Raw genomic sequence first — 22,797 nt, 5'->3', positions numbered from 1 at the left:
AAACAGTTGATCAGCAAAATTTTTATCCTTACACTGAATTTGCAAGGCCAGGTCATCTGCATACGAGTGAAAATTTAAAAACGTACGTTTTCAGGAAAAGCACTTTGCAAATTTTTTCCCCTTTTTACAAAACTTTTATTATTATTTTTATTTCATTAACATTTGAAGTTTCATAAAATGTCCATGGTAACGCAATATCTTTGGTATTTTTTTTTTTTTTAAAGAGCATCTTTAGTGGAAAAACACAAAATCCTGTCACGACCATAACAGACGATTAATGAATATTAAAAATAGTTAATATTATTTATATAACTATGTTTTGCTATAAACTAATTTACTTTTATGACCGTTATACAATAAAAAGGTCACTGAGCTTTTGGTATATTTGGTCTTTCTAGAAAAAAATAAAAAAAACTAAAAAAATTTAAAAAAAAGCCAATAAAATGTTTTTAAGTTTGTATAACTCCGAAAAAACTTACCTGAGACCCGAAAAATCGTTATGTTTGTATAGAGGTGTGCTTCTTTAGTGTATAAAACATTAAAATATGACGATATTTTAATTTTTGAAATTTTTATGATAGAAATCATAAACGTGATGGTCAGGGACAAGCGGTACGGTCGTGAATTTTCTGAAATAATCTAAATCTTTCTAAACAATCCTTCAATTATACTGTTAGTTATAATAAAAATAAGTGTTCCAATTGAACTAAACTGTTCAAATTACAATTACATTAAAGTTATTGTCACGACCAAACATACTATAATCCATAAGGCTGGATTGGTCGTGAAAAAACCCGCGATGGTCGTGAAACTTTGGTCGTGAAATTACGTGTTATTTGGCTCTGTTCTGGCGGTAGCCCTGCACCTCATGTTCGAGGATACAAAGTGGACTTCTAGGTTAATCAAGCAATTGAAATATCTTATAAACAAAAATTAACACCATGTCTACTTCATCGAATGACTACGTACGGTCATGGACACACCAAAATTACAAAAAACACAATCTTTCCTTTATTAATCTTGTAATTCCTCCTTTCAACTCGAAACGACCGGCACTACAATCCTGACGTACACCCCGAACTAGTCTCTAAAACCAACTGACTCCATCGACGCCAGGCTTGCCACTGTCGTGCTCCAAAGTTGAAAATTTTTCCCAAATGGTCGTGACGCCAAATCGAGGGACAGACTTATTTTGTCATGGTAGTCAGTTTGCAATGACAATAAAATTATAATATGCTCCTTTTTTGTAAGTTTAATAACCATTGATGACATAAAAATATGGCTTTATATATTTCGGCATGAATATTTAGTCTAAAAACAGCGTGAAAGTTGGAAAATGTAGCCTAGGGACGCATCATGGTCGTGAATTTCGAGACTTTAAAAATACGAAAAAAATACCTAGAACCTATTTAAAACCAAATAAATGTGTGTAACATGTTGCCCCCGTCCCAAAAAATATTAAAACAAATAATAATAAACTACAAAACGAAGTAAAAGGCCAGGGACATGAAAACGTACGTTTTTAAATTTTCACTCATACATATATAAGGTGTTACATGATCATTTAACAGAGCAGGTAAGTCATTTACATAAATAATGAAGATAGTAGGGCCTAAAACAGACCCTTGTGGCACACCAGTCGGGACTGGCAGGTAAGGTGAAAAACAGCCATTGTAGAGGACTGACTGATATCGCTGTGACAAGTATTAGTGTATCAATTTTACAGAGAGAGTGTCAAAACCATAAAAAATAAAGCTTATTCAATATAACATCATGGTCTATAGTGTCAAAAGCTTTTGACATATCATAGAAATGTCCACGCACAATTTCTCTAGCATCTAAACCAGATATACAATCTTTCGTAAAATTAATGATAGCATTACTTGTCCCTCTCTTCGCCCTAAAACCATACTGCATGTCAGAAAATAACTTATTACCCTCAAAATAAGCTTTGACTTGAACATTTAACAAGAACTCAAAAACCTTAGATAAAGCTGGGATAATTGATACAGGGCGGTAGCTGTCATACTTTTCTTTACAGCCTTTCTTAAACACAGGTATCACTTTTACAAACTTTAAACATTGTGGAACAACACCCTCATCAATGCACGAATTAAACAAATATGAAAGCACTTCTACAATGTATGGTGCAGCAAGTTTTAAAATTAAAGAATTAATAAAATATACATCTAGACAGGACTATCGCTTAACGAGTTAATTGCACTCATGTTCAACTGACACAATAGAAAAAGTAAACTTATTCTGTACCCCATTTATATTGAGTTTATCCAGATAAAATTGTACACCTTTATTTGACTTAGGAACACTTAGGACAGTAGCTTTTACGGAGTTTATAAAAATTGTCATTAAACTTTGAACAATCTAAGTTCAAATAGTTACCATCAGCTATTGGTTTCTCATTTTTGTTCAGGCCCTCATTTACAATAGACCAAGTTTCCTTGGGTTTATTACAGGCATTTTGCACTCTATTGGAATTATAGGCTAATTTTGCCTCTCTAACTGCTTTTTTATAATCACGCTTAAGCCTATTATAATTATCCCTATACTCTATGCACCCAGTTGTTTTAAAACGGTGATACATCAAAAGACACTTTTCTTTTAACACAGCTAAATCATTATTGAACCACTTAAATTTATTTTTTGACCTTTTACTAACAGCTTTTTTAAGCTTGACTGGGAAAGCTATATCAACAATGAAAGCTCAACAACAGTCAGTGGTTCTTACGACTAACTTAGTTTCAATCGTCGACGTTTGACTGTTTCCAGTTATTCCAACAATTGGTTGACTGGCTCCAGTCGCCGTAGGACCGGGAGTATAAAGTGACTAGTTTCAATAATATCCGGGAGAACAACCGACTAGTCGACGGTTGTTTTCCAACAATCGATTGAATTGGTTGTTTTCAATCAGTTGTTCCCATCACTAGTCTACATTTTTTTAAGGAAAATAAGCGAGTTACCTTGTCATTTGACAACACAATAATTGACTTAGTTTAAAAAAAATTATCTAAAACGTGACTTAGGCTGGGCCTAGGTCATGTTAATCCACTCATCTCCATTCATACTTGGGTTAAAATAAATACCTTTGTATGGTAGCCATATCAGTTTAAAGTATCAAGTTAATTATTATGCCACCATTTCGGTTAGAGTTAAACACGATTAGCCACCGATTAGCCTACTCTACTGGTTAAACATAACCTCAGCCACCGCCTGGTCACCTGATCCACATACATAACCTAAACATTAAAGCCCTTGGGTGATTTTCATTCACAATAGATAATTCGTTGGTAAAAATAACAATAAAATTAGTTACCTTTGTCTTTCGAGCTTCTGCTGAGGTACTAGCAACGAAATATGAGTGAATAGTCTTGTAAGGTTGTATTCCTTTAACCAACTTAAAATTATTCAAGTGTTTACAACCATCCATAATGTTCTTGTATGTGATCCTTAAACAAGAGATGTTTTAAAAGGTTAATTTTCAACACAACTAAAAATTGATAAGAATAACTTAATAAGAAGCACAAAACATAAAAATATCTTTAACTCAAAATTATATTAAAATTTCGCCTGTGACAACTAACTAGGCCCTGGGGCTAGTGCTACTTGCTTTGCTAGTGTAGTGTCTGTCTGGTCTGTCTGTCATAGTGTCATCTGTTAGTTTGTCTGCTCTGGCTCTGCTTGCTTAACGGCAGGCAACGGCAACAAATAATATTCCGATTCAACGTTGCTCAATCTGCTCACTCACTACCGCCTTTAACAACGGCCACCTTTAACTCCAAGCCGCGGCCTTTCTTTCAATTATTTATTATTTTTTTAATTAGTAAACCTTCATTCGATTTTATTTTATATTTTTTATATTATCTGCAAGTTTGGTTAGTTTGGTTAGGTTATGACAGTTTAATTTTATAATAAAAAAATTTTACAATTAATTTTATAATTAAAAATTATAAGTACCCCTTCATTCGATTTTTATCTTATATCTTTGTATATTATCATCAAAGTTCGGTTGGTTAGGTTAGGTTTTGACAGTTAAATTTTATAATAAAAAAATTATGTTGAAATTAATTTTATAATTAAAAATTTAAGTTAAAATTAGTTTTATAATTACAAATTTAAAAATTATTATATAATTAAAAAGTTAGTTTTTCCAACCAAAATATTATAAAATAAATTTAAAGATTGTCTTAAATTGGCGTGAGGGGCTCTCCCACAATCCCCCAATCCTTCGCACAAGAGGTTCTCGCCAGTTTCTGGAAGAGGAACATTTGTGAGATGCTAGAGGTGTTCCAAAACGGCACACGGAAGATTTCTCAGGTGCCGTTTGACGTCAATAACTGCTGACGTCACTTTGAGGGAACACCAACACCATTACCGCAACGATACGGTTTTGAGCCATCGGCCTCGGTGGTGTAGTGGATAGCGTGTCGGGCATTTCCAGTGCCGGAAGCAAAAGGGGGCCGCAGGGGATTGGGAAAAACATTTTTTAGATAAAATTTAAAAAAAAAAATTTATTTTAAACCACCAGTTTGCCGCGATCACAGGTGACCATAATGATGTCTCCGTGGACCGAGGGAGATGTTCACGATTTTGCCGCGGCCTCGGGTGCTTGTGATGATGTCCCGTGATTGCGGCCCGCGGGAGACGTTCATGATTTAGCCGCGGCCGCGGGTAACGGGGATGTGTCCTTATGATCGCAGCTCGCAGGAGACGTTTACGAAGTAGATGCTGTATCGAGTTGTCAATGATGATGTCCCCGTGATTGCGGCCCGTGTGCGGGAGATGTTCACGATTTCGCCGCGGTCACAAGTGTCGATGATGATGTCCCCGTGATTGCGGTCCGCGGGAGATGTTAACGATTTCGCCGCGGCTGGGGGTGTCAATGTGGATGTCCCCATGGTGGCTTACCGAGGAGGATGTTTACGATTTCGGCACGGCCGCGGGTGACAATGATGAAGTCCTCATGATCGCAGTCCACGGGAGATGTTTTAACACGAATTTGCCGCGATCGCAAGTGTCGATGATGATGTTCACGTGATTGCGGCCCGCGGCAGATGTTCATGATTTCACCGCGGCTGTGAGTTTTGATGATGATGTCCCCGTGATCGTTGTTCACGGGAGTTGTTAACGATTTTGCCGCGGCTGGGGGTGTCAATGAGGACGTCCCCGTGATGGCTTCCCGAGTGGAATGTTTACGATTTCGGCACGGCCGCGGGTGACAATGATGAAGTCGTCATGATCGCAGTCCACGGGAGAGGTTTTTAACACGACTTTGCCGCGATCGCAAGTTTCGATGATGATGTCCCCGTGATTGCGGCCCGCGGCTGTGAGTGTTGATGATGATGTCCCCGTGATCGAGGTTCACGGGAGATGTTAACGATTTCGCCGCGGCTGGGGGTGTTAATGAGGACGTTCCCGTGATGGCTTCCCGAGTGGAATGTTTACGATTTCGGCACGGCCGCGGGTGACAATGATGAAGTCGTCATGATCGCAGTCCACGGGAGAGGTTTTTAACACGACTTTGCCGCGATCGCAAGTTTCGATGATGATGTCCCCGTGATTGCGGCCCGCGGGAGATGTTCACGATTTTACTGCGGTCCCGGATAACTATGATGGCTTTGACTTGGTTTAGGAGAGATGTCCACGATTTCATCCAGGATCACAGGTGTCGATGATGATGTCCCCTTGATGTATAGGAGATAGTCACTATTACTTCCGCCTTCCGCGATCGCAAGGAATTTTCACCACAGGGGAAGGGCCGCTCAAGTAATTTGGCCTAGGGCCGCAAGTACCCTAAATCCGGCACTGGGCATTTCTAATTATATTTTATTAACAAAACTATTTTTAGATTAGTAAACCTTCATTCGATTTTTTCACAATCAGCACGTTTGGTTATGTTATGACAGTTTAATTTAATAATAGACAAATTATAAAATTGTCTGTTTCTTCAGACGCAGCAGTTAGTGACGTCAGCAGTTAGTGACGTCAAACGGCACCTGAGAAATCTTCCGTGTGCCCCACCGGAGTTGGGAGTTGTTCGGTTCCAGTTTCGTCAAGTAGTTACTTTAGTTAGCAACATAACAACAACATAACAACAACAACATAACCTTTCTTTTGTAAAGTTCAGTACTGAGCTTAGTGAACTTCAAACTTGAAATAAGGAAGTGAATGCAAGCAAATCGAAAGTGTCCTTCAGAAAGCGGTTCTATTTTATCTTACACAACTCCCGTTATCTCAGTCAGTACCGTTCAAGACGGCGAAGTCTCATGTGTTGGCAGTGATGGGGTTATTACTCAATGGATTTTTGATATTATATCTTTTCAACTTCTTTCAAACTGGAGTTGTTACTGTAGACTTTCATTTACAAAAGGTAACTTATCTTTAATAACTCATTATTACAATATAAGGTAAATGCACCAGTAGCTGACAGTGCTCCAGAAGCTGACAGTTTGAGTTTCTTAACATTATAATGTGGTCTCTTAAAAATATTTACACATGATTGCATTGTTAGAAGAACATATGTTTATTCTTGATTTGTTTACAAAAAAATCAGTTAAATTTAGCCCATACTTGCGGAATGGTGGTGGTTTGAAAGCGACCCTGTCCGTACACATCACATTTAGTCGATTCCCTTAATGAAATTGTTAAGAAAGTTAGTTTAGTTTTTTGTCATTTCGCTAAATTTCTTAAATAGTATTAATGATTAGGCTCATTATTTTTATCAATTATACCTTTGTTGACAATTTCATGAAAAATTTGGGGCGTTAGGGGTTTTGGATTTAACATTATATCAATGTCAGGCTTTGGTACACAAAAGCCATACAAGTTCCACTAGCTGACAGGGGATATTTGCTACTTGCACAATATTAAATTGGTTTCACCCATCGAAATTTGCATGCTATTTATAATTTATGTGATCTCACATTTTTATAAAATGATTTTAATTTTTTAATTTATAAGCCAAATTATCTTAAAAAATGTATATTTTTTTTAAATATATATAAAATATATACAGGGTGACAAACAAGTCTGGAAACGGTTTAATATCTTTTTAAATAAATCCGTTAGAAAATTCAAACCTTCCACATCAACTTACATGTATGAAAACTACTTTTTCCAAGCATTATCATTTTTTTACCTCTACCAGGGGACGGCCCACGAGGAGTAGGTACATAATCTTTAATGTAAGCATATGTTGATATGCACATCATTTTAAAGGTCTGGTCAAGTGGAGTTCATTGCCAGAAACTGCGTCAAAAAAGGTTCATCCGTTACAAAATGGCGGCTGTCCAAAGTTCTTGTGGAATATACCCGCACAGGCCTTAGTATTGGTAAATACTCGTATTAAACATTAGCTTGAGAGCTGAAACTGTATTTTTAAGTCAACTAGCTCATAGATTAATATTATAAAATCTTCAAAACAAATTTTACCGAGTTTCAGATTTCCCGGCTAATGTTGAATATGAGTATTTACCAATAGTAAGGCCTCTGTAGGTATATTCCGCAAGAACTTTGGACAGCCGCCATTTTGTAACGGATGAACCTTTTTTGACGCGGTTTCCGGCAATGAACTCCACTGGACCAGACCTTTAAAATGATGTGCATATCAACCTATGCTTACATCAAAGATTATGTACCTACTCCTCATGGGTCGTCCCCTGGTAGAGGTCAAAAAATGGTAATGCTTGCAAGAGTAGTTATCATACATATAAGTTGATGTGAAAAGTTTGAATTTTCAAACGAATTTAGTTAAAAAGATATCAAGCCGTTTCCAGACTTTTTTGTCACCCTGTATATATATTTTAATGTAAATATTATTTATTTTAAAATATGTAAAATAAATTTTCTTAATAACGTTTTATGTGATTTTATAATTTAATTATTAAGTTAGATTTTATTCGTCTTATAAATTATAAAACCTTTAGGTTTAGCAGCTAATACATTTAAGTTCCAGTGTCAGCTACTGGGACAACTGACTGTCAGCTACTGGTACAAGCACTTTTTTCACTGTCAGCCACTGGAACACGTACAAAGGTTGAATTAAGTTTAAAAATGTTATAAAATATATTTAAAAAACCCTTTTTGTATGACAAATTTGAAAACTACACTAAATTTAGAATCACACAAAATCCGTAATATCTCTTTAGTTCCTATTTATTCAAAACCACGGATTATTAAGTGCGTATAGTTTCTTATACTGTCAGCTACTGGTGCGTTTACCTTACAGGGTGTTTATTTAAACTAGCTTATTTATTTTTATACTAGTGTAACTTACCTGCTGCTCGAATCCGAGCATTTGCTAAGTAAGTATTACAGGTGTTATTTTAAAACGAATAACAGTCATAAAATTTCTAATGACTTAAGGGGAGGCGGTAAGGTAAATATATCTTTTAGCGAATTTCCCTATAGGGAAGTAGCTATTAGCGAATTTCCCTATAGGGAAGTAGCTATTAGCGAATTTCCCTATAGGGAAGTAGCTATTAGCGAATTTCCCTATAGGGAAGTAGCTATTAGCGAATTTCCCTATAGGGAAGTAGCTATTACCGTAGGTGGCACGGTAAGACCTAGACCCGGGACCGATATACTTTTTCATTTTGATGTCCCCAGAGGCCAAAAACACCATTCGTTCAAATGTTTATATATGTATATATATATATATAGACATATATATATATATATATATATATATACGTCCGTGAACGCGATAACTTGAGTATTTTTTGTCCGATTTTGATGAAATTTGGTTTAAAGGTGTAAAGCGGGATAAACTTGAATGAGTTCGGGAACCAGCACGATCGGACCATGGGAACGGGGCTTTACGGGGGGTTTTATGGGGTAAAAATTGGTTTTTCTCACTTTTGACCCTCAAAACACAAAATTTCCCGATTTCTCTTTAGACCTTTTTAAAGAGGTTAAAAAAAACAAATAATTTAGTATATAAAAGTATTTTTGTTCAATTATTAGTAACGGAGAAAATTTAAAATAATGTAAATTTAAAATTCCCATGTTATTCTTATGGAGAATATTGTCAAATGTTGTAGTTTGCTTGTTTATGGATATATTTTGATCAAACTTGGCAAATTTACTTATTTTGTACTAAGCTATCAATATTTTACTCAAAAACACACTTTATTAGTTTCCTTGTAGCAGCAAACCTAGGTACTCGTTTAACCTAATGTTATTAAAATAGGCCTATATTTAACTGAAAATCAATTCAGACAAATGGAAATTCGCTTAGTCGGCAGGTTTGCTGCGGCTGGGGTATTTTTTAATTTTTGTTGTTTTTGTTTGAAGTTTGGGGGAATCATCTAAAAATCGTCCTACTTCTAAAATTTGAAAAATTTATTGTTATTTATAAGTTTTAGCGAATTTCCCTATAGGGAAGTAGCTATTACCGTAGGTCTCATGGTAAGACTTAGGCCCGGGACCGATTTACTTTTTCATTTTGGTGTCCCAAGAGGCCAAAAACACCATTCGTTCAAATTTTTATATATGTATATATATATATATGTCCGTGAACACGATAACTTGAGTAATTTTGATCCGATTTTGATGAAATTTGGTTTGAAGGTGTAAGGCAGGATAAACTTGAATGAGTTCGCGATCCAGCATGATCGGACCATGGGAACAGGGTTTTATGGGGGGTTTTATGGGGTAAAAATTGGTTTTTCTCACTTTTGACCCTCAAAAAACAAAATTTCCCAAATTTTCTCTAAACCTTCTTAAAGAGCTTTAAAAAACAAACAATTCAGTATATCAAAGTGTTTTTGTACGGTTATTGGTTACGGAGAAAACTAAAAGAATGGTACATTTAAAATTTAAAACAATGGGTGAAACATTAAAATTTTGAACAGCTATAACTTTTGATAGGATTGACATGACCACTAGGTTGCGCCATTATTTTTTTTTCACGCCCTCTCATTTTATATGTCAAAAGAGGTACCTTGCAATTTAAAAATTTTAAATTAAAGGTTGGGGCAGAAAGGGGGTGAATGGGAACTTAACATTGGGCGTGTTCTGGGAACATGTACCGGTGCACCGGTGCAGATTAACCGGTGACTTACTCACCGGGGCAAAAGTCTTGGTATCCTAGAACGGTTAGTCGCCGGTTTACGGTACACATCGGATTATAATCTACACATTCACCTACTATTTGCTTTATAATATTTAAATAAAACAAACAGATTTGCCCTTACGGAATAAATTATTTAAAAATTATTATTTATTATGTAATACTGTATAACCCCCTCATTGAATAAATTTTAACTCATTACGCAACATAACCTAAAAAACTAATGAACATTATTCGGTGGACCCGCCATCTTGCCGTAGCTGCAAGCTGTTGTCAAAGAAACTGACCAATCAGAGGCCGTCGGTGTATTATGCACCGTACAATTTCTCCGGTGCATGAATCTTGTACTGGTGGAGGAAAAAGAGGAAATAGCTGTCTGCTAGGTTAACTCACCAGTCTCCTATAACAACACATTTTTTGCACCGGTGCACCGGTATATGTTCCCAGAACGCGCTCATTGAATTCTCAACAATTGTGGCCCCTACGCCAATAGATGATTCCTGCAAACAGCATATTTCTATCTATTGCAGTTTTTACATTAAATAAAGAAGCAAGGAAAAAAAACACTCTGTATATATATATATATATGGCAACATTAGGTAACTTAGGTGACATTTGTTGCTGTTTGATGATGATATTGCATAGGTTTGTAATTTTGTCAATACTATCATATTCATGTTAAAATTTGAGCTGTTGAATTTCTCTACCGTAATTGTTTTACAATGAACATTTTATGAATGATTACCGTATTTATTTATTCCAATTATTTCTCCATTATAGATAGCCTACAGGGGTACAGTTCCGCGATCTATATTATCGGATTAGGCTAATATAAATAAATATAAATTATATTTGGTTTGATATAAATATCACATTAGATTTAATTTTACAATTATGATTTAAATTAACACTAACAAAAATATGTATTCATTTAGTTGTTTCTTTATTTTATCCTTAGTTTAATTTAAAATTTGAACAGCTAAAACTGGAAGGAACTACAAATTTTCTTACCATATGCGGTAATTATATTCATAAGCTTTATTGTTTTCTTTGTTAACTTTCATAAAATATATTTTGTTTCTGTTTGAATAGCCTAAGTTGATAACTAATAATTAAATTTTTAAAACAGTGCCAGGAGACCAAGCTTTGCTCGGATAGAACTAAACATTTTTGGTCTCAGTGGGTTAAAGTAGTGGGAGAACGCATCATACATTTTTTGGGAGGGTTTTTAATGTTGAAAAAATTGAGTTAGGCTATTTAAACGTTAGTTTAGGCAATTTTTTGGATAAGACTGTTTTATTCATACTGTTATTGTTTTCATTGTCTCTTCGTTTACAATCGTCCTCACCAGTTGCATACTTTGCAGCTAAAGATTTTTCTTTGTTTGAAGTTCATTGTTGGTGATGGTGAGTTAATGTTGTTAAAAAGTTTATTGCGGACATTCGTGATGGAAAATGTCCGCAATAAACTAAAGATTTTTATTAGAATTCATAATTCATTCTAGCATTACTGAACAACACTTCTAGAGAAACAATAGTTGGTACATTAATTAACCAACACCTCGAATACAGGCGTTACGATGAACATAACCTCACTAACCACTGCATTTTACTTATTTGACAGATTTTGCGTTGACAGTCAACAGATTGTAGCGCTTAGCGCTCATTGTGGCAATAGTTAAAACTAGACTACTGTTTGGACGGAGTCCCAAACGCCCTATATCTTTGTATTATTTGCATTAGAGCCTGATGCAGCGCTGTGATTGGTAAAATTTTTCCATGCAGTTTATACGGGAGTCTGGACTTAAATATCTACCGAGCAAAAACATGTTGCGTCCATTATCATCTGTCCTAAACACATTCACTCTGCTAACGTTTATGTACATTCAAATTCAAATGCAGGAATAAAAATCATTTTTTATGTTTTACTATTGTTATTTACTATTATGTATTTTACTATTAATTTTGTTAGAAAATGGGAGGACTCTGTCCCAGAGCCCTTATGGACTAGCCGCCACTGTTTGGTCTTCAGTTAAATCAAAACTTTTGTAAACCTCTTCTCGTTGGTCAGTAGAATTTGGATAATTTTGTTTATCTTTCCAATTCCAATTTGAGCATTAAGTGGATAGCACGGTACCTATTTCAAATCTTAGAATTGTCTGTTTGCAATTTGGGTGTCATATGCTTTTTCAATAGGTAATATCTCTCTTCCGGTGACATGCCGATTGTAGGCCTATAGGTTTGAGAAATTTATGTCTGTACAGTACTTTACGACTTTCTTCCAAAAGTCGAGCAGCGATTTGTCCATGCTCCTGCTCAAGATGATTGGCCTGTTTTTTATCATAGCCTATTGCTCGGCCATATCTGAAATTATTTGCTGAGATTCTGCGACATTTTGGTAAGATGTATGAGCTGGTTGGGACTGGCTCGGTTGAAGACGAAGTGGTACAATTTGTTTCCTGACGATCTATTGTAGCTCCTCTCCCCTCCCTTGCTGATTCTGTATATATTTTTGTTTCGCAGGTCTTCTGCGTTTCATTATTAATCTTTAAAAATAACATTCAAAACATTTAACACTAATACTGTTGGTATGTACCTAATAAACTAAATAAATATTACTATTCTTTAAAATGTTTAGTCCAAACTAACCAATACAGCTATTTTTGTTTACACGTCAAATCAAAATATGACAATAATATAACCTGTACCGGTCTGCTATTTTTGTTAACTGCAGCTATAAAAAGGAATTGACAATAACATGGGCACTTTCAAGGGATTTTTACCAGCCTTGTGACCAACTCCAATCAATTTCTCGTGGCCAAATACCCCATATTTAAAAAAAAATCAAAAATCCTCGCACAAAAATAGAAGTTTGTCTGTACACGGGCTTGTTTTAGAGTACCTATAGAATCAATAAAAACGTAAACAGATCGATCATAACTAAATTCAATGTTTACTTTAAAAAATTACAGAGTTTATTGTAGAAATTATTTGTTGAATCGAATCAACATAAGCCTATTGATATTTAAACCAATAATATATTGCATATTATCTGTGGAACTGTACCAAGGATACAGTTTTGTACTAAATTAGATTTACAAGATGGCCGATTTTTATAAACAGAATAAACCTTTTAATGAAATGAAATGAACAGATGTTTCTATCTCATGAACAGATTTTCCGCTTACAAGAAGATTAAAATCATCGGCATATAAACAGATGGTATTTCTTGTTGAATTTGAAATAACATTTGGTAATCCATTGTAAGAAATAGTAGGGGACCCAAAATAGAACCCTGTGGTACACTATGTTTAATTGTTCTCAACTGTGATCTTGTTGTAACCATCTGGTTATGATAGTGTCTAATTTCTACAAACTGTTTCCTATTAGTTAAATATGATTGAAACCATTTTAGTGAAATTCCTACAACCCCTAGTCCTTCCAATTTTTGTTTAAATAATTTATGATGAGATACACTGTCAAATGCTTTGCTTAGGTCCATAAATATTCCAATTACTTTTTATCTCCCCTATCTACTGAATCAATAATTGACTCAATATATGAAGCAGCCGCTGATATTACAGAATGGTTTGATCTAAAACCGTGCTGCTCTTTATCGAGTAGATCATTACTTTCTAGAAAGTTAACGAGCTGATTATATAGCTTTTTCATAAATTTTAGACATGACAGGCAACAAGGCTACTGGGCGATAGTTCGAAACATCTAATTGGTCCCCTTTTTTATAAAGAGGTTTTACTTTAGAAATTTTTAATTTATCTGGAAATATGCCGGATATAAATGATGAATTTACTAAGTGTGCAAATGGTTTTTAAAGTGAACTCTCGGCATGCTTTATTACTGTTATGGGAACATCGTCGAAGCCTGAAGACGATTATATTTTTGAGATTTATTATCAAATTTAGAAATTATTTTACTGATATCTGTCTCACTGATTGGTTCACATTTAAATTTATTTGTTTTGTTATTTATTACTAAATTAGGTATTGATAAATTTGGTGTATTTATTTTTGGAATTACATCAGAATCAACTAAATTGACATAAAAATCATGAAAAGTGTTACATATAACAATAGGGTCATTATATACTTTTGAATTTACCTCTATTTCATCTATGCTCTTCACAACCTTTTTTTTGTGTTTTTTATAGGCTATTTAAATTAATTAAATTCCAAGTTGTCTTGGATACATTCCCTGAGCTCATAATATTGATCTACCTTATTGATATTTACAATTAGACTGTACTTTAATTGATTTGATTTGATTCAATAACAAGATAATACACGCATAACTTATGTCGTATAGGCCTAGCAGTAGTAGTCATTTTGGGGGTTCTAGGACAGAGGAGGGAGGAGTGTAGACCACGTGGGTTGAGGTAGGTAACCTCACTTTGCCTAACCTAACCTAACCTTACAGGCAGAGACTGATCCTCTGATTTGGACGACTTTACAGAAACGACAACAACTTTTGAATCTCATTTTATATAGGACCACCAATAGGTTCTCAACTGCACAAAAATGGCGCCGATTGTATCATTCGGTGCTCATGTTTTCACTAGAGGATTTGTATGAAGATGCAGTATTTCGATCTCAATGTATACTCAATGTACACGCCATTTGAAACTCACGTTCTAGGACAGAGGAGGGAGGAGTGTAGACCACGTGGGTTGAGGTAGGTCGGGAAGGGAGGTGTGTCCATGACGTCACATGTAAACAGAGGATGATCTTACAGACAGAGACTGATCCTCTGATTTGGATGACAATTTTTTTTTGTGTAGATATAAAGAACGTTAAATCAGTTCTCATTTGGTATACTTGTCGTATAATAGGATCTCACGGCTGAGATCGAAAACGACAATAGCTTTTGAATCTCATTTTATATAGGACCACCAATAGGTTCTCAACTGCACAAAAATGACGCCGATTGCAACGTTAAATCAGTTCTCATTTGGTATACTTGTCGTATAATAGGATCTCACGGTTGAGATCGAAAACGACAACAGCTTTTGAATCTCATTTTATATAGGACCACCAATAGGTTCTCAACTGCACAAAAATGGCGTCGATTGCATCATTCGGTGCTCATGTTTTCACTAGAGGATTTGTATGAAGATGTAGTATTTCGATCTCAATGTATACTGACACGCCATTTGAAACTCATTGTTTTCATGTTGATTTTTACGTGTCTTCTGAGTGACTCAGCACGTGGTTCCGACCACGCCAATCCTTCGGAGGCGAAAAAATATTTTTTTGTGTTTTTCAGTTATTTTGCGTATTTTATTTCTGTTATATTAGTTTATTGTTGTAAACTCGATCTGACCATGGCTTTTGGGTATCAAAGCAAGTTTTTCGTTGACACCGTTGTTGTAGTTTCTAATCATGACGTCTGTCAAAACGTTGTTGTACCTGCATGGGAGATACAATTTTCTTAGATTGCCACAAGGGTCTTCTTCGACAGTAGCGGTTACCGAGGGACCGTATCTCGTCACGACTCGCTGCAACTCCACTATTCTGTAGGGATGCTCATGTCGCAGCTCTTCGATTTTAGTGTATTTGGGTGCTTGGCACGCGTTAAGCAAATCTACCAATTGCGCCATGTCTCTCACTTATATAAATGTGCAGTTACATCACCTTGATTATGTTCCTTGATATGTCGTAGGCAAACGCGTTTTCAGAGACTACGATGACATATGCGGTAGTGCCTGAATCGGCCGATGGTGATGCGATTGCGTTTGTGAAATCGAATTCTATTTGAATGTCACTTCTAGAACGGTCTGTATTCATCGGATGAAGATGTGTGTCGACAACATACAGTGGGTAGTGTGAAATAAACTCGCTCGGGTCAATGATCATTGAGCTGTCATCGAAATTCACCTTACGATATCTCATGAATTGCTCGTAAATCACTCTCCAACGTCCCTCAAGGATTGCAGCGTTTTGTAGTTCTTGAGGGTAACGTTGACCATTTATTTTAACTGCAAAGTTCTTTATATTTTCGCTGTCAAATTGCGCTGGGTTCTTTTTCTGATCATTCGTGCGGTTAGTTTGAAAGCACATGATTACGAATCTAGGGTTGTATACGTTTCTATAAACGTTTGTAATGTCGAATGTGTACGTAGATCCGAACACACCCTTTTTGTCAATACATTGCCACTGATAATAGTTGTAGACCAACTCGTCTTTTTCACTAAGTTTTGTTAGACCGTCGATTAGTTGGATTTTGCTAGTTGACGTATATTCCACTATGGGAACTCTGAGAACGAAGGAAGTGATTTTCACTTTGCCGTCCTCAGGATCGGTAGCTGCGGCAGCGGTTCCTTTCCAATGGTATAGAGCGTCGTTATCTTCAGCTCTTGTGAATACAATCTCGAATCCACCTTTGTACATGGGGTATCGCATGTGGTCAAAGAACCCTAACCCGAGATGCGCTAAGGTTCCAATTGCTTCGAACTTGCCACCACCAAGCGAGTATCTTGATGCGAACCCACAGTTTTGCAAAGCGGGTTTCATCGATTGAGGATAGTTTAGAATACTTTTGATAGTGCTTGTAATTCCCGGATGATCGACCACATCGATTGTTGTGTTGTGTTTTTTCAGTTCGATTCTTGTAAATAGGTATGGTATGAAATTGTCAATAAGGGCTATAGTGGCAGTCGCATCATATGCTTTACCATCGGATTTTTTTACTACCTCACCGCAGATGTGATATTGAATTGCCGAGTCATAAAACGTGTCTCCGTGATCGAGTTTGAAGATTGTGTAATTGTTTGGTGTGTTGAAATTCAACTCGGATATCGGCATAACAGCTCGGTACTCGCTTTTCACCACTCCGGTGGAGAAACGTTCGTACAGTGCTTCCATTGTCTACAATGACTTAATAACACAGAAGAACAAAAAAAATATAAGCTAATTATTTTTATTTATTTTTTAATTACATGGTATATATATATAGGCTTACTCATCGAACTCCTCTTCCATGTAAGCTTTGTGATCATCCAAAAACTGTTGTGAAACGATCTGGAATTTTTTAATGTATTCCCAATCGACTTTGTTTGCGTAGTCGTGTATGAACGACTCGGAAAGTATTTGGTGCTTGCTGACAGCAAACCACGCATGCTCAAAGTTTGGTGCCATCTCACGAAGGAAGCTCTCACTGAATTTTTGCCTCTTCAGAATAGGACCCCAGTCAACACGATGAAAGTAAATACGTAGCATATCGATGGAGAAATCATAGTGAACTGACAACAGGTCCCAGTTGAGGTACCTATCGAACTTCATAACGAGCTCGTCGGTGAGTACACCGTTCGGTGCCTTCGGTTCGCGGGACAAGATTCGCCAAGCGTTGTCCATGCTGTTCACTTATATATACCCATTTTTTTCCTACAGGGATATGAACACGCGGATGTACCTAAACCCATCCCTAGTTTACGTTTCAACCACATCGCACCTGTGGTCGCGAGGGCTACGCTCCTCTCGTTAAGGTCCGCGTCGCTAGACGTCACTCTATCCCACGCCGCTTTCTGTAACGCTTTATCTGCGACCCATCTGTCTTCGGGCTTCCGGTGGTCTCTGTACCATATGTCGTGCTGTTTACACGCATCGTCTAAAGGGTTCACACCCTTGTCACCACGACCTAATCGTTCAGCGAGCTTCGTGCCTGGACCGCAGAAGTTGTACGTATCGAATTTCCAGTTACGCGGGGCGTGTAGTTCTACAGGTAATTTGTTGATGATGTCGTTCAACAATCCCGAGCCTTCTATCGCGCGTTCAGGCAAGGCTGACAAACATCGTACTACGTATTTGACCCCGTTCGGTTGGTCAATCAGTTCTTGCATACGGTCGGATATGAATTTAACAACAGATAGTTTTTCGTTGTGAAAGTTGTTGTTGCCTGCAACCTCCTCTGCGTAAATAAAATTCAGACGGTTGATGAGCTCGTTGAGGTCTTTGATGTAGCGATATTCAACCGGACCGTCATGGTAGCGTTTTAAACCGGATCCCGTCAATAGATCCCTCTCCATATCTTGTTCAATCGGATCGGTCGGTTTGATAACTTCGTCCCAAATAGGTTTTATCATTTTCCGCCATTTTTGTCCTGAACTAGATTTTGGACGTCGTGTAGTAGGATCATTTTTCTGGAAGATAGAGTTTGTCATCAAAAGCATATCTTTATATGTCTGCCAATCGTTTGATGTGTATTCATTAGACTGCACAAACCCTTTCTTCGTTAAAAGTTTCCAAAGTCCTTCAGTACCTTTAAATCGTTTGTTGTTTACAATAATGTCATCATAATCAAACCCAATCGGTTCAGAACCGATTTTTAGTTGCTCATCTATCTCATCGAAATAAATGCCGAATTGAGAGTCACTAGCTCGTGGTAGATATTTAGCTCCGACCACTCCGAGATTAACGACCTTGGTATCCATCAACTGTTTTATTGATTGATCCGCAACTACTTCCATTTTTTCATCTTCATCATCATCGTCTTGAGTGGAACCAATATAACCGACTCGGTCCGGTGTACTAGAGACTGATGGTCTAAAGTTGCGTTTCATTAGCTGGTTGTATTTTTGTTTTTTCAGCATTTCTTTTGTTTTTTTCTCCAGTACCTCATCCTTTTCTTTTTTCTCTTTAATCGCTTTGGTGATAGCCTCGTACTTTTTCTCCCTTACACGTTGTTCCTCCATTTCCCTAACATGTATTTCTCCAAACTGGTTTTGCAGAGTGGTTTGCAGTTGCTCCAGCTGTCTAGCTTTTTCAACTGTCAGAGGTTCATCTCGCGTTTTACTTGTTACTCGTGTTGGGGGTTTTGTGATGTCTTGTATTGCATGTGTATTGGGATGGGAGTTTGTAATCTCCTCCAGTTTCTTAGCTCGTTCTTTCTTTTCCTCCTGTTCCGCTGTCCGAAATTTTTTGACGAGATTCTTTTCTAGAATCTCAAGTCGCTTAGCTTCTTTTGCATCCATTGTGCACTTAGTAACACATAAACACAACGTAAGATTCACATCGTTATTCCAACATGTACATGTGAAACGTTTATTGATTGTAGAAACGCTCTTTACATAAATATGACGTTTATTTAGTGTAGAAACGCTTTCGATAAAAATATAACGTTTATTTAACGCAGAAACGCTCTTTAATTTGAAATATCGTTTTTTAGCATAAACACTATCATTTAGTGTAAATACGCTCTTACGTATAAAATATCGTTAATGTAACAAAATACACGTATTTGATGCAAAAATGTTTTTATTAGGGATATAGCGTTTCCTTAAACATACATCTATATTTACCTAGATGCGTTTTTTTAGTAGTGTCTATTGACATAAAACCGTGAGGTTCCGCCCAACACTTTTTACACATGCCTACAAACTCTTGGTATATCATATCGGATCCAACGAAGTCGTTGTATATCTTTTGTGTATAGTGTTTGTTCTGTGTGAATATACACAAAAGATTAACGTTATTCCTTATTACTTGCATGTCTACCCGCCCGTAGCTCTGACTCAAATAAATGCAAGATACCTGTTTATGACGCCCTCGTATGAAATAGTCTTTTATTTTTGTTTGTTCTTCTAAAAGACAATCGTCAAACACCACCAAAGAGTTGGACTTACATTCGTCTAGAGGTATCAAGTCACTACAGTTTGAGTAAAAGTATGCAATAGTTGTGCCGAGTGCGTGCTCTACTTTTTCATAGTGTTTACGTAGCTGTGTGTATGCTGGCTGATCAATGGATCGGCTGAACACATAAAGGTTTTTGAACTTTACACCCTTAACGTTATAGATAAAATTGAGCAATAGGTTTGTTTTTCCACACCCTGATGAACCGACTATAAGACATCTTAATGGGTGTGGTAATAGATTATTTATGGATCCTTCTTCGATGCAGTAAACATTGATATCCATTTTAGGACTTATATAAATCTAAAACTATTACACATTCAACGTTTTCGTTTTGAAGCAAGCGATTGTTTTGATCTCGGAGAGTGATGTCGATTCGGTTGATCGTTTGTAAGCCATTCCTCAGAGGAACGTACAACTTCTCCGTTGGCACTTCATATATCTTGTAGCCATGTGCTACATTCAGGAAGAACGTGTACAACAGTTCTGCTTCCACATGTTTGTGTCTGTTCTCATCGTGGTTGATGTAACTGTGCTCTACGATGTTGCAGTGTACCTCTATGGCGTCTACAGCCCTGAAATTGGGTGCGTTTGGCGCAACCAGAAGCGTATTGGCATCGTAAAACGATTCCTGCTCGGTTAATGGTTTCTCTCCAGGACTTGAGAATCCGAGGAATGAAGCCGCCTTTTCGTCGAGATAAAATTTCAATGGACTTGTTATTGCAATACGATCATTTTCCCTTTTGATTGAAAATTGGTTGGTAGGTACGTTAAGTTTCAGTGCAGTAATATATTCGTCGATTTTTTCATTTAGTTTTTCAATAGTCCAATATCCCCTTGAGATCGTAAATGGCGTCGGGATCAGATAAATATCGCTGTCCCAAAAATATATGTTACCCGGTTCTAACACGTTGTTTATGTAGTTCTCCGACATAAAGCTAACTAGAGCTAGTCGGCACTTGCTACCATCACTGAGGCGGATAGGGTGCTCTGGATGGAATGTCATTTGGCATCCTTTGCCCCGGATTTTCACTAGCGGCATCTTTGTCACTTATATCATTACCATTTTGTGCTCTCTTTAAATTTATAATGTCATCGTGTATATTACCCAATATCGTGTTAAGGTTTGTCTGGAATATAATCAGTTTTTCATTTAACTCGTTTAGTTCTTTCCTTACGATCACGTCATAAAGATCTTTTGATCTGCTGACTTTTCCTATTCTTCGATGTCCGTTTAAATTCACCACCTCAGGGTTCGAAACATCGAATGTTTTTGTTAGTCTATCCACCGTTGATTTTACAGTATCTAATTGATATTTGTTTACAACATCATGTTTATCAATTGCATTGGAGACGCTAACCAAACGTTTGCTTTTAAAACCAATGAAATTATCCTTGATGTTCATCGTAGATTCTATTTTACCAAGTCTAGTGTTTAATGCTACATGGCTCGAATCGTCGTTAGGTGTTCTCATCATTTTCTTCATTTCCGAAAGACCTGATTTGACAAGATCCCTAATTTCAGACTTTGTTTGTGATTCGATTTGTTGACGAATTGAGCTTTGGTAGTCCACCTCGTCCCCGAATCTATTGAACATGAATCTTCCGCTGCCACCACCAACTCCATACGTATTTATCATCCCGTATAGCTCTTATGATATCATCCCAAGGCTCATCACTAGAGTTTCGTCGTAAAACCTCCAAACACAAATGACCACAGATAGGTGGATCATTATACTCTTGAACAGCAATGTCATTATAGAAGAGATCGTTTGAACCTAAATAGTCTATTAGTTCTAGTGGTGGGGGTGCGTTTCCAAACGAATCGAAATAGAACTTTTTGTTTTTGTCTTTAACATAACAAGTCCAATGGGTTCCAGAAGAATCGATATTACCCAGATTCAAGATTCCACATTCAAACTCCATAGGGGCTTTGGGTAATATCTGTCTCATAAACACTCCTCGAAAGCCACGGATGCCTAATTGGTTAGCATAAAGTTCTATTTCTCCCAGTGACATAGGTTCAAACGACTTTACGGGTTTTTTAAAAGAGAGTCCAGCTTGTTGTTGATGCATCGCTTAAGACCGGCTCCCTTGGGGTCTTTTTCAATTATTGAATCTAGCTCGTTATCGATCAGGTTTTTCAACCACGGCACGAATCGGTTCTTGAGAATCGGTGCCACCTGATGTCGTATCAATGGAGATATGAAACGTTTTCCATATGGCACCTTTGATTCAACCATTTCCAACATCTCTTTCAAAAGACCACCCTCTTTGTTTTTCAAAAGCTGGTCGTAGCTCACAGCCAGACGTAGACCGGTTTTGTTCCGGATAGCTTTTTCAACAGCCTTGTGTTGTGCTTCGTTAAGCAGTATATGATCCGCTCCACGTGAGAGGCTATCATTAGTTAAACCAATTATAGCAGTTCTACGCTTCTTAAACGCGATGCGTAGCTTACGCTTCTGACCGTCGGACAAGTGAATTCTGTGTCTGTGCAGTTCACTCATTTTTAAGTGTTTCCCACTTATATAAGAGCCAATGGAAATCTACTGTATGAAATGCAAAAGGAAAACCACTTCTCAAGACAGTGGGGAGTATGTCAAAACCGTTAACAACAAATGGCGTTTAAATACGACATGCAATATTTGCGGTCAGCGTAAAGGCGCCTTCGTCAAAGTTCCTAAGCCCAGTATGGCCGCCAAGGAAGTACATAGACCAGTGATCAAGCACTTTCCTCGACGACGTATTGTTACCCTAGGTATAGACGATCTGTGGGCCGCAGATCTGGTTGTCATGAGAAAGTATGCCAGTGAGAATGATGGCTATAATTATATGTTGAATGTGATTGATACCTTTTCAAAATTCGCCTGGTCAGAGCCGTTGATGACCAAACGGGGTGCAGAAGTAGCGGAATCGTTTATGCTCATATTGAAGCGGGCAATTGACGTCAACGGTCACACCGCTCCCAGACTGTTACACACCGATAAGGGTAAAGAATTTCTTAACCGTGATTTTAAGTCAGTTTTGCAATCATACAACATAAAAATGTATCATACTGAAAATGAGGAAA

The 22,797-nt window shown here is 37.0% G+C and overlaps 2 protein-coding genes across 6 annotated transcripts in view; one reads left to right on the top strand and one right to left on the bottom strand.

The window, feature by feature from the left end:
- Positions 1–3,445, bottom strand: part of LOC129000459 (ubiquitin carboxyl-terminal hydrolase 22-like) — a 32,702-nt gene extending 29,257 nt beyond the window's left edge. Inside the window, exon 1 of the mRNA XM_054427422.1 lies at positions 3,332–3,445. Coding sequence (XP_054283397.1) covers positions 3,332–3,445 — 114 coding nt within the window. The remainder of the gene's footprint in view (positions 1–3,331) is intronic.
- Positions 3,446–6,250: 2,805 nt separating this feature from the next.
- LOC128999218 (glutaminyl-peptide cyclotransferase-like) overlaps positions 6,251–22,797 on the top strand; it is a 48,643-nt gene continuing 32,096 nt past the window's right edge. For all 5 annotated transcript variants that reach the window (XR_008491254.1, XR_008491253.1, XR_008491252.1 and 2 more), the window contains exon 1: positions 6,251–6,385. Coding sequence is in view for 1 of the 5 variants with exons in the window: in XM_054425609.1 (XP_054281584.1) it covers positions 6,296–6,385 (90 nt within the window). In the remaining 4 variants the exon portion in view is untranslated. The remainder of the gene's footprint in view (positions 6,386–22,797) is intronic.

This window comes from Macrosteles quadrilineatus, unplaced genomic scaffold, assembly GCF_028750875.1.
Source record: "Macrosteles quadrilineatus isolate MER2022 unplaced genomic scaffold, UCM_ALF_1.0 Scaffold_8__2_contigs__length_117827958, whole genome shotgun sequence".
Taxonomy (NCBI): Eukaryota; Metazoa; Arthropoda; class Insecta; order Hemiptera; family Cicadellidae; genus Macrosteles; species Macrosteles quadrilineatus.
This window is presented reverse-complemented; position numbering and strand designations above follow the sequence as displayed.